Here is a 14,271-nt window from a genome sequence, read left to right on the forward strand (position 1 = left end):
TCTGCAAGCGTTGTGTGTTTTTTTTTAATTTTCGAGGAACCTAAGACAAAAAATGGTACTCTTGGTTCATGTAAAATACCACTTTGTCAAAGGGTGTATTTTACGTTTTTTTTTTTTAATTTTACCACATAACGATTAAAAAAACCCACGACCTTACAAGCTTAGACACAAGGAAGTTGAGGGTAGCCTCCCCGCCGTCTCCCTGAAGATGTTCAAAAAGAAACGTTAGGTCCCATCTTATGAACCTTGACGTTATGCACAAACGACCTAAAATTCATTAAATTTCACTAACTAGAAGGAAAATCGTTCAATAGCATTTTCGCCATCAAATTCTGAAGAGCTGCATTTCCTTAAAGCTAAGTTTTTTGAAAATCAATTTATAACCGTGAGTACAAGCTTTTGGAAAGACCCTGTAGAGTAATGCAAAAGTGAGAGTATTGAAGTTGCTGTAGGCTCGTCTGCAAAGCATCATTTGCATCCTGCAGATAATCAAGACTCAAAACTGCTCTTCTGTCGAAGCCAATTGCCCCCTGCCAGAGGTTGATGTTAGAGCTTGGGCCACGCTAAGCAAGTTGCGATTTTAGTTAAGTAGCTAATTTTTTTGACATGAAAAAGTGCACTTTTACTTAGAAAAGGGCACTTGAGAAACACCAACCGTTTAGGGTGGCATTCAGCCGATTTCCACCGTATGAAAATTCAATTTGCAAATTGAACAGCCAGTTTTAGCTCATTTTGAGCATCTAAAGGGGGCTTACGCATTGGTATACGCAGGCAAAGCGTGAGTCATTCAAGTTTTTAGGCAAATTTTAAAGTGCCAATGATTCTCGCCAATTTACCACAACGTTAAAAGCAGTTGAACTCTTTGGCCCCACAGAGTTCAACATACTTTTTTGATCGTGGGTGTTCTTTTACTGCAATTTCAAAATTCTCAAAAATACTGGTCGCTAACGGTTCGTGCACACCTACCCTCCGCTTTTTGCCATGTAAAGAAGCTTTGGAACAGGCACTTTTAGGCGCTCAAAAGGGGCACATCGGTACCAGCCAGCCACACTGTTTCCAACCTATAGACAATTAATTGTTGAAGTAGGACCAGTAAAAACGCCTAAAGCAGTTACTTTTTTTGGGGCCAGTAATTTGCACTGGCACTGGTTTCACTGGGCCATGCATGTTTAACCCTGTCGAGAGGGACCAGATCTGGCTAAGGATGCATTCACAACTTTCCGACAATTACATACAGGTTTTACACCTGAATAGGTGGAATTTTACTTGAAGTATTTATTAAATAAATGCCACATTATTGGATAACCTTGTAAATTAACTTTCTTGTATGATGTAAAAGTTAGCAGCATTGCATTGGGTCATTTAGGCGAACATATATTGTGCTGGAAAACAGGGAGTGCCCAGGGAAATAGATAAATTCCTGTGTGTTTGTCCATGACAAACTTTAGCCAGTTTCCGTTTTGCACAGCTCCAATTGTTGCTTGAAGCCGTCCAATGAACAAATTCACGAGTCAATTTGTTGATGTGAAACCAGCGTTGCAGTTACCTTAGTGGAGACCCAGATCCAAATTAACGGTCCAAACGACATGAAATGCCACATAGCCATTTAAGGGACGTTTGAGTATTTAATGGGATACATTAACAACCTCATTGAACCAGAAACTCTATACAAAAAAGCCATTACAGCTTTGATCGTATCTTTCTTGCTCTCGTACGTTGCCCCACAGATTCACAATTAGGGTCAATGACCTAATTGAGTGTTGAAAGAGCTTTCCTCACTGCCAATGGACAGAAAGTCAATTACATACATCTTTTCAAATCTCCAAGCTCGAATTTAAGTCACTTTTAATTTGTTGAGAACTGGTAAATCACATTGGGACGTTTCGTATAGAGGTTGGGAGCAAATGCTGGTTTCACTAAATCTCGAGCCTACTTTAGAAGGTGGCGATTCTATGCTACCTTCTAAAGCAAGCGAGCTTACTTTAGAAGGTAGCATGGAATCACTTGTAAGCTATGTTGAAAGTTGATAACGGGCAGGAAGTGTACTCTTGCAAAACGCTCTCATGGCTCGTAAGCTATGTTGAAACTTGATAACAGGCAGCAAGTGTACTCTTGCGAAACGCTCTATGTCTCTCTCCATGTGGGAACTTAAGCAACAATCCGAAAATGTGATTCTTTCATGACTTACCTCGACACTAACAGACTAGAAGTCCAGTTTCCACTGCGTCCTGTCTCTTGAAAATCACGAAAGCATAACAACCTATTCGTGCACGTGGCTGATTACACTTAAAACAGTGATCAAACCAAATACCGATAATGAAATTTTGAAAACAAACTTCGAACGGATAAATTTAATACAGTTCCTTTACGAGGTAACGGTAGCGGTTAACCTGAACTAACCCAACACGACTTTTATCCTTATATTAACGAACTAACTTAAATATCCTAACAAACCGTTCCTACGTCCCGTAAATCTGTATTTACTATTTTATTATTATTCATCATCAATATCAATAAATTTTTGCGGAAGAGAGTAATTAGACAGTTCAAGTAGCTACGTCTACGTTAACGTAAAGACATGTGCGCATGAGCAGTCTGTTGATTCTCACGTGTATCTTACGTAACGATAAGTTTGCGGATGTGTCCTACGCTAACCAAACGCCGTGGAAATCGCGTGAACGGGAAGGAGACAGAAAATGCATCTATAACGTCAGCCCAGGATTAATTGATTACAGTTTTTTTTTAAGTTGTAAATATATCAAGGCAACAGTTTGTTTGGGTTTGTTTAAATTTTCACTGCGTTACGACGGCACTCAAAACGTCCGATTAAATCGGTGTTTGGCAGGTGCGGATTCCCTTACGTAACCCATTTCAACGTTAATCGGTTTACATTAGTTGCCCAAGTTGCGTTAAGGATTAACGCATATCTGACGGTATATGCCGCACTGCAAATGTCTATTGCAGGAAGTGGAACGGAAGAGCGTTGACAGATGGCACTAACTCGTGTCCCTCCTATCACAACGCCTGTAATGTTAAATGAGATTGGCAACACTGCAACTGGAAAGAGAGAGAGCGGCCATCTTGTGCGCCATTTATTCCACCCTCTACGTGTTTCCGCGGCAAAGTCACGATTTACCTTGAGATTTTCGTTTAAAGGGCGCGCACGCGGTACCACTGTAGTATTTCGAAATCTTGCGACAATCCTCGTTCGGAACGACTTTACGTTAGGAGCCCACAAGGCGGATACGATGTTGCGGCTACCGCTTTCCTGTTTTAAAACAAACGTTCGCGGAACGACGCTTCATTTCTCCTACTTCCACCTGTCACTCGCAGAGGGCCCCACGCTCGAATTGTTTTTAATTTGTTTGTTTTTAATTTTTAATCAGAAAACTGTCAGAATCAGAATTCAAGCCAGCCAAGGTCAGCTGAGCCACGAGTTTATAAGTAAGTACATAAGCAAATTGCCATCCACAGTTGGATGTGTCGGTTTCTGGATAGTACCTTGCGATTTCCAGCGAGATAAGTGCGGCAAGAGCATTCGACAGACCAGCGGCGCAGAATGAGCAGCGGGCTGGACGTTTTGAGCGGGTCCCTCAGGGTGCGAAACAGCAACCTCAAGAGCTCCAGGAACGTAAACACGGGGTTGAATTGCAGAAGCCATGAGGTCAAGGCCTGCCCCAGTGTAATGTCACCCGAGACCAAAAGGCTGCTTCCTCCCAACACTGAAACGGTGCAAACCAAACCTTTTCCCATCAGAGGTAAGTGACCAGCAAGATAATTTATTTTGATGAGGGTAGCATAAGAAGAGACGTCCACATTAACATTGCATCGACATCCCCTTAAAGTTCTATTGGCTATATAAATGGTCCAGTGGTTGACATGCTGCTAACATTATCATTCACCCAGTTTTAATGGAAATTAGCTTGCGGTTAAAGTTAACAACACATTAATAGTTTGGCTCTTAGTCAAGGGTATATTATTACAAATTTTATTTTAAGAAAAAGTAGAAGGTTAATCATTCAGTAAATTACTGTACAGATAACCCAACAGTTTCCTCAATTAAAACAAGTGACTAAACAAATTCCATTTTGTAACTAGTTTATAATGGAAGTGGATGCCTTCTTTCCTAACTCACTTGATAAATCAAATGAATAAAAGCAGTAGATGCTGATGGCCCCGCACATGCAGGGCACAGCTTGAAAATGCTCCAATGTGTGGCATTCGCTTCAAGTTACTTTATCATGCGGCAAATTAGAAATAACTATTTTTTGGAACTTATGCTACTTTGTGTAACTCGCACCACCTAGCGGGACCTCAATTAACCCATCCTGCAAAGTCTCACTTCCTACATACAGTTACTGGTTACATACACAGCTATCGTGAGACTACAAGGAAGAACTTTGTGCCTTGAATATTCTTGAAAACTTTGCTTAATTATTTTACTTAGTTGTCTCACACACTGAGGTCTTTTTAACTAAATTGGGGTCTTCGGACGATCCTGGAAGTTTTCGATTGATTTTTCACGTTTCCATCATAGCAAAAGCTGCATTTAGTCCTGAAGTCTTCAACACTTGGTGGTATGTTAGGGTGTAATAATAATGTGTCCTCAGCTCTGCCCTTGTCCTCAGATTTTTTAGAAGTTCATAAGTTTCGGTTTTATGGTATTAGAGTTAGTAATATGTAAATTGACGCAGAGCCATCTAGTGATGGAGCACTTAGTTATTAATATCGCCACTGCTAGGTGGCAATGCGTGGGGGGATCCCGTTTGGGAGTACGTTTACCTCGGAAACGGAGAAGAAAGGACAGTAGTAAACTCGTTAGTTTGCCTTTCTATATTGTGTTAATACATTAACAATCCCTAACCACGGAGAATGTTCACGATCTTGTTCCGACACATGCATAATCCTCGATGTTTGGCGATTACAAACATATTTTCATGTGTAATCTCCATTTTCGTTGAAAAGCATACAAACAGCAACCATCCTTAACGTGCTAGCCGCACATACAACGCGGCAAGATACCAGTCCGATGTTGCTAAAGTTCAATCTTGCTTAATTCGAAGGTAATGTTGTGTAATTGCAGAGAGATCTTTTAGGAATTTATGCTTTCTGTCTTGGCCAAACAGCAAAAAAAATAATTCCAAAGAGTTTTTGTTGTGTTAAAACTGGAGAGTGCCCTTGTCCTAATGTTGGCACGGGGGTGCGACAGGTGCAGCTTCAAAACCAGCAGTTTTCAGTCCCAGCGTGATCGGACAGATAAAAGTCCCAGATTCCCCAAACAAAGCAGAAGTCTCTAATACTCGATTCTTTACAAATCGACCGAAAGAGCTAGCCGTGGAGGACAATGGCTGTGAACTTCTTCATTATCCCAAACACAACTGCATGCAAAATAGGCGAAAAGGGCCAGATTTCCTAGGATCGGAAGTTTAAGTCTCGATTCCTCGGCAGCCAACGAAAGTCAGCTGAAAAAAAACCTTCAGGCTTAAGAGGGATTAACGTTACCAATTCGGACATTATCTTGAGGGATGGAAGACACTAACAAAAAGTGAGGCAGTTATTTATGACGTTAGTGTCAGCATAGTCTTTAAAGCGAGGTTTAAAGTGCACATTACACGCCTGTTATGGAGGTGAGCAAGATAAGCAAAATTTAATGGATTTGGAGAAAAACTTATTTATTGCCCTTCAATACCACGCCACGCACAGTATCTCCCATTGTAAATGCTTCATTTGGTAATATGGAGGTGTAGCTAGTTGCGATCAAAAATTGAGTCAGTTGAGGAGTGAATTTAGTCATATGTGCTCGAGTACTGTCGGGCCACTTAAAGACAGGAAGATTCGTGTACGTTTTGCTGTCTTGTGTGACTTTAAAAATGAGGTGTAAGTAGATGTGGATCAAACACTGACTTTCGGCTATTTACGTGTTAAGGAAATAGGACGTTACCGCCATAGATCGTTAACATAGATGATTGTGACCATAGGTTGCTGGACATAGATGGTTGTGGCCATAGGTTGCTGGACATAGATGGTTGTGGCCATAGGTTGCTGGACATAGATGGTTGTGACCATAGGTTGCTGGACATAGATGGTTGTGACCATAGGTTGCTGGACATAGATGGTTGTGACCATAGGTTGCTGGACATAGATGGTTGTGGCCATAGATTCTTTGAGAGAGATGATCGCGATCACATATTGTTTGACATAGATGGTCGTGACCATAGATGATTGTGACCATCGATTGTTGATATAGATCATTATGACTACCATCGACTGAAACCTTCAAGTAACCACTGTAATGTGAGCGGTATGTCTGGAATCAGTTCGATTGTCAATCAGATGGTTGGTGGTTCCATCAACAGCCCACGCCTGGGGTTCGCCACCCACTGCGAGTTTCCCTCATTGATCGCGATCAATAATCGAAAATCACCAGTAAAAAGTGGTTTTTTCTTTTAACCTTTTTTGCAAATTTTCTTTAAATCTGTCGGCAACCAGAAGTTCTTCCGTTTTTTTTTTTGATGCTTCACGACCGAAGCACGTGTGAATTTCCAGTTCTTGTAGCACCTACTCCTATATTGACTGCAATTCGGGCCACGTAAATTCACCAGAACAGGTAGGGTTGATCCCTGGCCGGTGGTCATCCGTGAAAGCCGTTGTTGCTCGATTGTGTCCCCATCATCACTCCTAAAGGTGTTGCTTGAAGGCGCCTCTAAATGTCTGTCCTCGTTTACCAAACTATCGATTACATTGGCGACGGAGATAGATCTAGATGGTTCTCCTTAGTGCCCTCTCCCGCTCAGTTCCTTGACTGTTTGAAAGCAGGAAGTCGTAGCTGACATCACCGTTCGTCGCTTTTAAGTTGTAACTGCGTACAGGGTGACAGTTTGAAAGCTTGCAATTGCTACATCTCTCGAATGAAAAAAAAAATTGAAAAGTTCCTTGAAACCGTTTTGTAGGATAAGGGAGGGGGGGGGGGCAAAATTGTGTGCCTGCACCCCTACCCTCGTCTGCCCTCTAACCCCTCTAACTTTGCAGTTTTAAATGGAAACCCCCACTTGTAATACTTCAGTTTAAAGCCCTTTAAAAACGCTTTATGATCGTGTTAGCTAACAATACATTTGTCCAAGCAGCTACCGAATTATTATAAATATTATAAATAAAAAATTAATACAATGTAAATTTACAGAATTGTATTGAAGCGCGGACTAATATTTCAAATGATGCTTTTATCGTTTATATAGAGGTTTTGAAGAATTTACAACTGTTTATGTTTTTTATATTATTGTCATTGCGTCGAGAAAAATAAGCAATTTTTTTAATCCGGAATTTTACTTTTAGACGTTCGATTATTTCGCTTCGTTCTGGCGCCGGAAGTCGGCGCCAAAAGGGCCGCCAAGAAGCGGCACCGAATCAAGAAGGTTTTCACTGATATGATTTAAAAATCTCGAGGCGCCACAGCGTGGCCGCCAAGTCCTCCAGATCTAACGCCACTTGATTTTTTTGTAAATTTTATTTTTATTTATTTATTTATTTATTTATTTTGTTAAAGGGGGTTACTTTAAATATGTCGTCTTTAAAACTCAGTTTGACTCAATTCACGAGCTACGAGAACGAATTAGTCAAAGAAAGCTTTTGCTAAAGTTCGTTGCCGATTCGAAAGCAGGCCCTAAGATTGTCTGGAAATTAACGGAAACCACTTTGAGCACTTGATTAAATAGAAAGTAAATGAAAACCTTCTATTCTTTCTTAATTGAATCATTCGCTAACTGCTTGGACAAATGGGGCGTTGGTTAATGCGATCGCAAGGTGTTTTTAAAGAGCTTTAAAATGAGGGGTTGAAATTTAGAATTATTAAGGGGGAAGGGGTAGGAAGTACATAATGTTAGTTCTTTCTACTTATCGTAGAACCGGTTTAAAGGAATTTTTCAAATCTTTTTTCATTCCTAAAATATAAACATGGCAAGTTTTTAAAATGCCACCCTGTACATAGATTGTGTAATTGTCGCTTTCGCTCCTGTTTCTTATTTTCACTTCCGTTGTTTCTTTTCAATTCTGTTTTTTGTTTTCACTTCCATTCCTCTCTTCACTTCTGTTTTTTCTTCACTTCAGTGATTTCTCTTCACTTTAGATTTTTCTTTTCGCTTCCGTTTTTCCTATTCACTCCCCTCTTTTCCTTCCGCATCTGTTTCTCACTTCCGCCTCGGTTTTCGCAGAATTACAGTCTGAAGCGGATTTGGGTCGTTCTCCGAAAATTTCGATGCTGGTTTTGCGTAAAAATCCGATTTTTGGCTTCTTCAGTTTTTTTTTTAATTCGTCCGGTGCAGCTGGACATTAAAAGCGATTTCGTACTGTTTTGAGCTTACCTAGATCACGTGTTTTGGAAGCAACCTGAGCGAAAATTTACCGTTTTCTTGGCAATCAATAAGCGTAAGTTTGCCACGTCGCGGTTTATTTTTACCAATTTTTCAGAAGCATCAATGCAATTCTCCGCTTTTGACAAATATCTCGGTAATTGTGCAGTTGTCCATCGCAGCAATTTCGAGACAATTGTCATTCGTAAAGGCCTCACTCGCTAACGCACTTCTTGGCCTCATCACCAGGGGTAACTCAAAGTTAACTCTTGAAAGGCTCCTTGAGATTTGGGTTGAGCGCAGCGGCAAGTGGCGGAGCATCGGGAGCACCAGGTATCGCATATTATGCCGAGGTTAGGGCCCCAAGTCAATTTTCAATCAATAACAGATTAGCTGTTACAAAATCAAGGGGCGTCAGGTCTGGAGATCTTGGTGGCCACTCTGTAGCGCCTCCTCTACCAATTCATTTAGAGAGGAAGAGACCGTGAGCTATCAGATTTGCCTTGAAGCGCGGACTAATATTTCAAATGATACTTTCATCGTTTACGTAGAGGTTTTGAAGAGCTTACGACGGTTTATATATTTTGTCCTACAGTCATTGCGTCCTTTTGTCCGCAATTCCGCCTTTAGGCGTTCAATTAATGCTCTTAGTTCTGGTGCTGAGTTCAGCCAGGAAAGTTTTGATTAATATTGTTCAATAATCTCGAAGCGCCACGGAGTGGCCGCCAAAGTGTCCAGACCTGACGCCACTTGATTTTTTTTTATGGAAACACCCAAATCCTTCGTCTTTAAAACTCATCCTGACTCAGTTGATGAGGTGCGAGAGCGAATGATTCAAGCGCGCCAGGTTGCATCGGGGGGAGGGGTCGCTGACGTTGGTCAGGTACTTGAGAGTGGGCCCTGCGGTTGTCGGGAACATGACGGAAACCGCAAAAATGGACCGCGAGTTGCACAATTGCGGAGCCAACGTTCGCGAGGATCGAAATCTCTGTCGGAACATACGGAATGGGTGCGGTCAGCGCAGTGATCGCTTTAGAAATTTTGAAAATGTTCCAAGAATTTCGCTCCTCGGACTAAGTCCGAAATTGTGAGCGTTGATGAGCGCATAGACCGAACTTGGTAGCGTTTTTCGAATGCCGATCAAAAATGTTAAATTATTAAATAAGACGATACATAGGCGCCGCAAATAACTCGAGCATGTGAAAATGGAACTTGTGCTTTGCCCCACGCCCGTGCCACATGATAACGGAACGTATGAGGATTCCAGTAGTGCACTTCTCACTTAGCCGTGAGCAGAATGAAACCCACATAATCACGGTCTATTAATAAGTGCGATTTTTTTTAAAAATAATACACAATTTCATTATGAGTGAACGTGTCCTGCAGATGAATCGCCACTAGTGGACCCTGTAACCGAAGCAACGTGTAAATGGGTGCGAGTACTTGAGTCACGCGCGTACTTAAGTAACATTAATTTGAGGCGAAAAATTCTATCAGGGACATGCGAAATAAACGATCCGACAGCGAAAATGGCCCCAGAGGAATATCGGTCACCACCGATGGACGGTCGTACCGTACGACTCGGCTCATGTCCATTAGAATCGGTGAGTTAAAAATGTAGATGTATGTCCAGGTGTACGTGCGGCCTGGAGCTAATTTTGGGTCCCCCGTATCAGCAGTGTTGTTGATCCTTAAATATCTACTGACACGTGCACAGATAACGTTGAGGTGTGGCCGGGACTAAGGGCCCCAACGGGCCGTGGGCCCTAGTGGTATTTCCTTACGGCGGATGTCGAAAGGCGACTCAGAAATCAGTTCGTGCGCACACCAAGAAGTTCAGGGCTTCGCTGCAGCATAATCGACCCAGAGAGAGAGATAAAAAGGTCACGTCCGCCTACTATCACGGAGGTCACCACTTTCCTTAGCCTTTAGCGTGAGTTGGTGATCGACGTGACATCATCGCTAATTATTGTGATCGTTTGTGTGTCCGCAATATTTTTCCTTTCGTAAATTTTCTGAGGCCCCTCGCGTCATTTACGTCGGCCATTGAAATCTATTTACGTTTAGTGTTATTTACACAGGGCGATCCGCATCGCAACCGACACAGCATGGCCGCGTGCAGGGGACCTCGTAACGCGCTGATTTTTTTTTTTTTTTGCATTGAGCCTTTATCCGATGCCCGCGCTTGCCGGGGTGTCGGCTCAGAAGATCAGTAAAAAAATTTGAGAAAATTCTCCACTCCAGGAATGCCTGGAATGACCAAATTTGGGTAACGTTTTTTGCTTTGTCCACTTCTTTGTTTGGCTAAAAACTTCGAGCGGCCGAAAGGTCGACGAGGCGCGGCCTCGGGGCGGGCCACCCTTAAATTTTTATGAATTAAAAAAAAAAAGCAAAAATTTGCGCATATCCAGAATTGTGCTGGAACATCCCATCACTCCCAAGGTGAATTTGAGACAAGTGTGCGGGCAGGTGTCGCGCAGGGTTCGCTTGGGGGCCGGTTGTTTTGCCAAACCGATTGAACGGCGCAGCCCATTTGTTTCTCTTGTAAAATGCCCCTCCTGAGGTGCTGCGAGAGCTGTGAAGTGTGATTTATGCATGATGGGGGCCTCCGCTTTTCCGCATGGACGTACGAGAATTTTTAAATCAACAGTTGGCCAAGTGGCCTCCGCGATCTCCAGATTTAAGTACACGTGGCTTTCTCCTCCAGGGGACTTTAAAAGAATTCGTCAATTTAACTCGTGGTAAAAGCCATTTTGACCAGTCTCTTGAGTGTTTATTCGATTTTAGTAACAACTAGTTTGCAGTAGTGTTACATTTTGACTACATTTTACTTAACATTTATTAATACTGAAATCTGGTTTTAGATATCGTTTGCAAAATTTTTCTTAATAAGAATGTTGAATTTGACCAGAGCCGTATCCTAGCAACGGAACAATTGAAGAGCAGTTGCGCATGGCCTTTTTAACTCTAAGGCACACAATTTCTTTTCGCTCGATTTGATTGGTGCTGGCACCAAATCACAATTTTTATTTTCTTCAAGAACGAACGATTTCTCGAAAAATTTGCAAGAGCACAAAGAAATCGAAAATTAAATTTACTCTCATGTTGTTAAACTTTAGTTATGTATTAAATTGCGGTTAGAAAAATTCATATAATTTTAAGGGCGACCGTCCCTTAAGGAGCTTTCAGCCACATCAAATTTTTAACAAATGAAACACTTGATAAATCAAGAACATTTTCCAAATATGGCTATTCTAGGTTAAGACTTTCCGAAAATACACCTTTTTTTCAATTTTTTTATTCATCTTCTGAAGCCGATACTCAGCAACCGTTGGCATCAGAAAAAAGTTCACGAAAAAAAATCAGCTTGTGTCGAAGTCCCCTACACGTACCTGTTCTGTGTTGACTGTGTTGCGAATCACCCTATATATTCCTCCATATTTTTTTTTTTTTTTATATAAGTTTAAACATTTTTTTGTCGTTGATGGTGCCCCCTTTAGGAAGTCACAATTTCCCCTAATAACCCTGAAAATTTTCCTTTTTATGAAATTAGCCTTGAAAAGCGTAAAACAATGCTTTAAAGATATTTCGACAGAAAATCAAGATTTTTACCAGAAAAATTTGTGGACTCTTTTAAAGTTTTACTGTCACTAAACTTAAAAAAAGAACAATAACAAAGGCGCGCCGTCGCAAAACACCCTGTATGCCAAAATCGGGCTCATGACATGTAAGCTCTTTTCTCCTCTGCCTAATGGGGAAGTCAAAAAGGTGCAAATCTGACCATCTCGGGCACCCTCCCGATCGTCACAGAGCTAGTCCAGTTCCTCAAACTGTAATCTACTACGTCATTGATCATATAAGGCGGTCTATACAGGGTGTTATTTAAGTACGTGGCCGAATCTCAAGGGGTGGTTTTTCGACTGACTCTAAGACGACAAGTTTATATAAATAATCGCTAAAAAAAAGTGTTCGTACAGCCGGGGGAAAAAATTCTGTAAACCATAATTTTTTACTGATCTTGTTCAAATTTTGTATAATGAAAATTCAGACCTAAACTCAGATTGCTTGTTCTAGTAATTTTTTAAATTTTAATTTTTAGAATGCTTTTCAGGGTCTTAAAAAAACTCCGTTTTGGGAACTTCTTGTGCGGTGAAAATGTTGCAATATGGTTTTAATCATCTTGTAGAAGGGATTTTTCTCCACATAACCAGAAAATTTGATAAAATTTGAACAAATAAGGGAGTTGCGGTCTTTGAAAATCGTAATTTTTGACGATTTTCACGCAAAATGATGAAATTTAGACATTTTTGACGATTTCCAAAGCTACAACTCCCTCATTTGTTCGAATTTGATCAAATTTTCAGGATACATGTAAAAAAATCCCCACTAAAAGATTGTTAAAACCATATTGAAAAATTTCCACCGCATAAGAAGTTTCTGTAACGGAGTTTTTTCAAGACCCTGAAAAACACTGTGAAATGTCAATTTTCAAAAGTTTCTTGAACACGTGAACTGAGTTTAGGTTTTCGTTATACAAAATTTGAACAAGATCAGTTAAAAATTACGATTTACAGAATTTTTTTCCGGCCGTTTTGAGTAACTGTAAGGGCGGTAACGCTTCGTTTTCAAAATAACAAACAGAAAGGATGGACTTGTAATACGAACACTGCTTGGAATTACAAGAATAAAGCAGTGATAAAAAAGAGAGAGAAAAAAAAAGAAAAAAAAATCTAACGGGGTCATGTCTGGAAAACGGGCTGGCTAAGAATGTTCCGAACAGGCGCTTCTGGTGTAAATTTTGCATTGTGTTCAGGTGCATCATCCTGTTGGAACCAGAAATTATGTGTTAAAGCCAACGAGAGATAATTTGAAGCTCCCTTCAAATCACTTTTGAGAAAAAAGGGGAGGGCGCCTGCGCCGCTAAGGAATCGGTTACAAAAGAAAGGACCAAGCATTCGTGTTCCAAATGTTTCAGTCCGCACATTAAACCCAAAGCGACGTCAATAATGCGCAATCCTGTATACCTGGGGGGGTTCTCCCAAGACCAGCAGTGTATTTTTTTTATTTATAATTTAATTTAAAAATATAATAAATGAAAAAATATAATAAAATTTATTCGTTATGAATGTACCTTTTTTTAATTTTTTTAAAAATTGGATCTATGCAAATTTTCACGAAGCACTATATTATACAGGGTGAGGCCAACTCGAGCCGATTTTATTTTAGATAAAACATGCCACATAAGCGATCGGAAAGCTCATGTTTAGTTTTTCCAAGGGCGTAATGTGAGTTTTATCGGATTTTGAAAAATGTTTTTCCCATATCTCCCCTAGTTTTTCATGTATGTATTTTTACCTAAAATTTGGACCGAGGATTATTTTTGATGGTTTGCGCGTTTCGAAATGTGAAAGTGAATATCTGCAGGAACATACGGTGATATTTTTGTCAGCATATCTTGTTTATTAAATTTCTCAAAAACAAAGCCAGTGGCGCACGGTGTGGGGATTGTAAAAGGCCGTGGAAAAAATGTTACCGTGTCAAAACAAATAATTTTGTTTGACGTGGACGCGCCACTGGATTTACTCATTATAACTGACCCAACTTCCGAATTTAAACTAAGTATCTTTTCAAAAAAAAACTAACAAATTTGCAGAAAATGTTAAGAAAACTTATAATTTTAACACCCAGTATATCAAAAATTTCTCCATATGGACTTATTGGGCGGGCTAGAATTCTCTGCTTGTATGATCTGACTCCTTGCATGTGTCGGAAATTTAGTAGTTTAAAAATTTCAGTATTACGGTGTTAGAGTTGATAATACGCAAACCAACACAGAGCCATCTAGCGGCGATCACTGCCTAACTAGTTTACTGGTACCGCCGCTACCAAAAGGCGTAGAGTCGGGGAATCCCCTTTGGGGCTACGT

At 40.6% G+C, this 14,271-nt stretch overlaps 1 protein-coding gene across 5 annotated transcripts in view; it reads left to right on the forward strand.

Annotated features, from left to right (window-relative positions):
• The first annotated feature begins 3,307 nt into the window (after nt 1–3,307).
• Pfrx (6-phosphofructo-2-kinase) overlaps nt 3,308–14,271 on the forward strand; it is a 29,750-nt gene continuing 18,786 nt past the window's right edge. Inside the window, exons 1-2 of one of the 5 annotated variants that reach the window (XM_066301057.1) lie at nt 3,308–3,444; nt 3,516–3,758. In XM_066301057.1, the coding sequence (XP_066157154.1) occupies nt 3,560–3,758 (199 nt within the window). In that variant the 5' untranslated portion in view covers nt 3,308–3,444; nt 3,516–3,559. Of the gene's footprint in view, nt 3,445–3,515; nt 3,759–9,602; nt 9,950–14,271 lie in introns of those variants that run through there. The other 4 variants (XR_010733803.1, XM_066301058.1, XR_010733804.1 and 1 more) reach the window with 4 other exon arrangements.

Source organism: Euwallacea fornicatus, chromosome 38 (genome assembly GCF_040115645.1).
Source record: "Euwallacea fornicatus isolate EFF26 chromosome 38, ASM4011564v1, whole genome shotgun sequence".
Taxonomy (NCBI): Eukaryota; Metazoa; Arthropoda; class Insecta; order Coleoptera; family Curculionidae; genus Euwallacea; species Euwallacea fornicatus.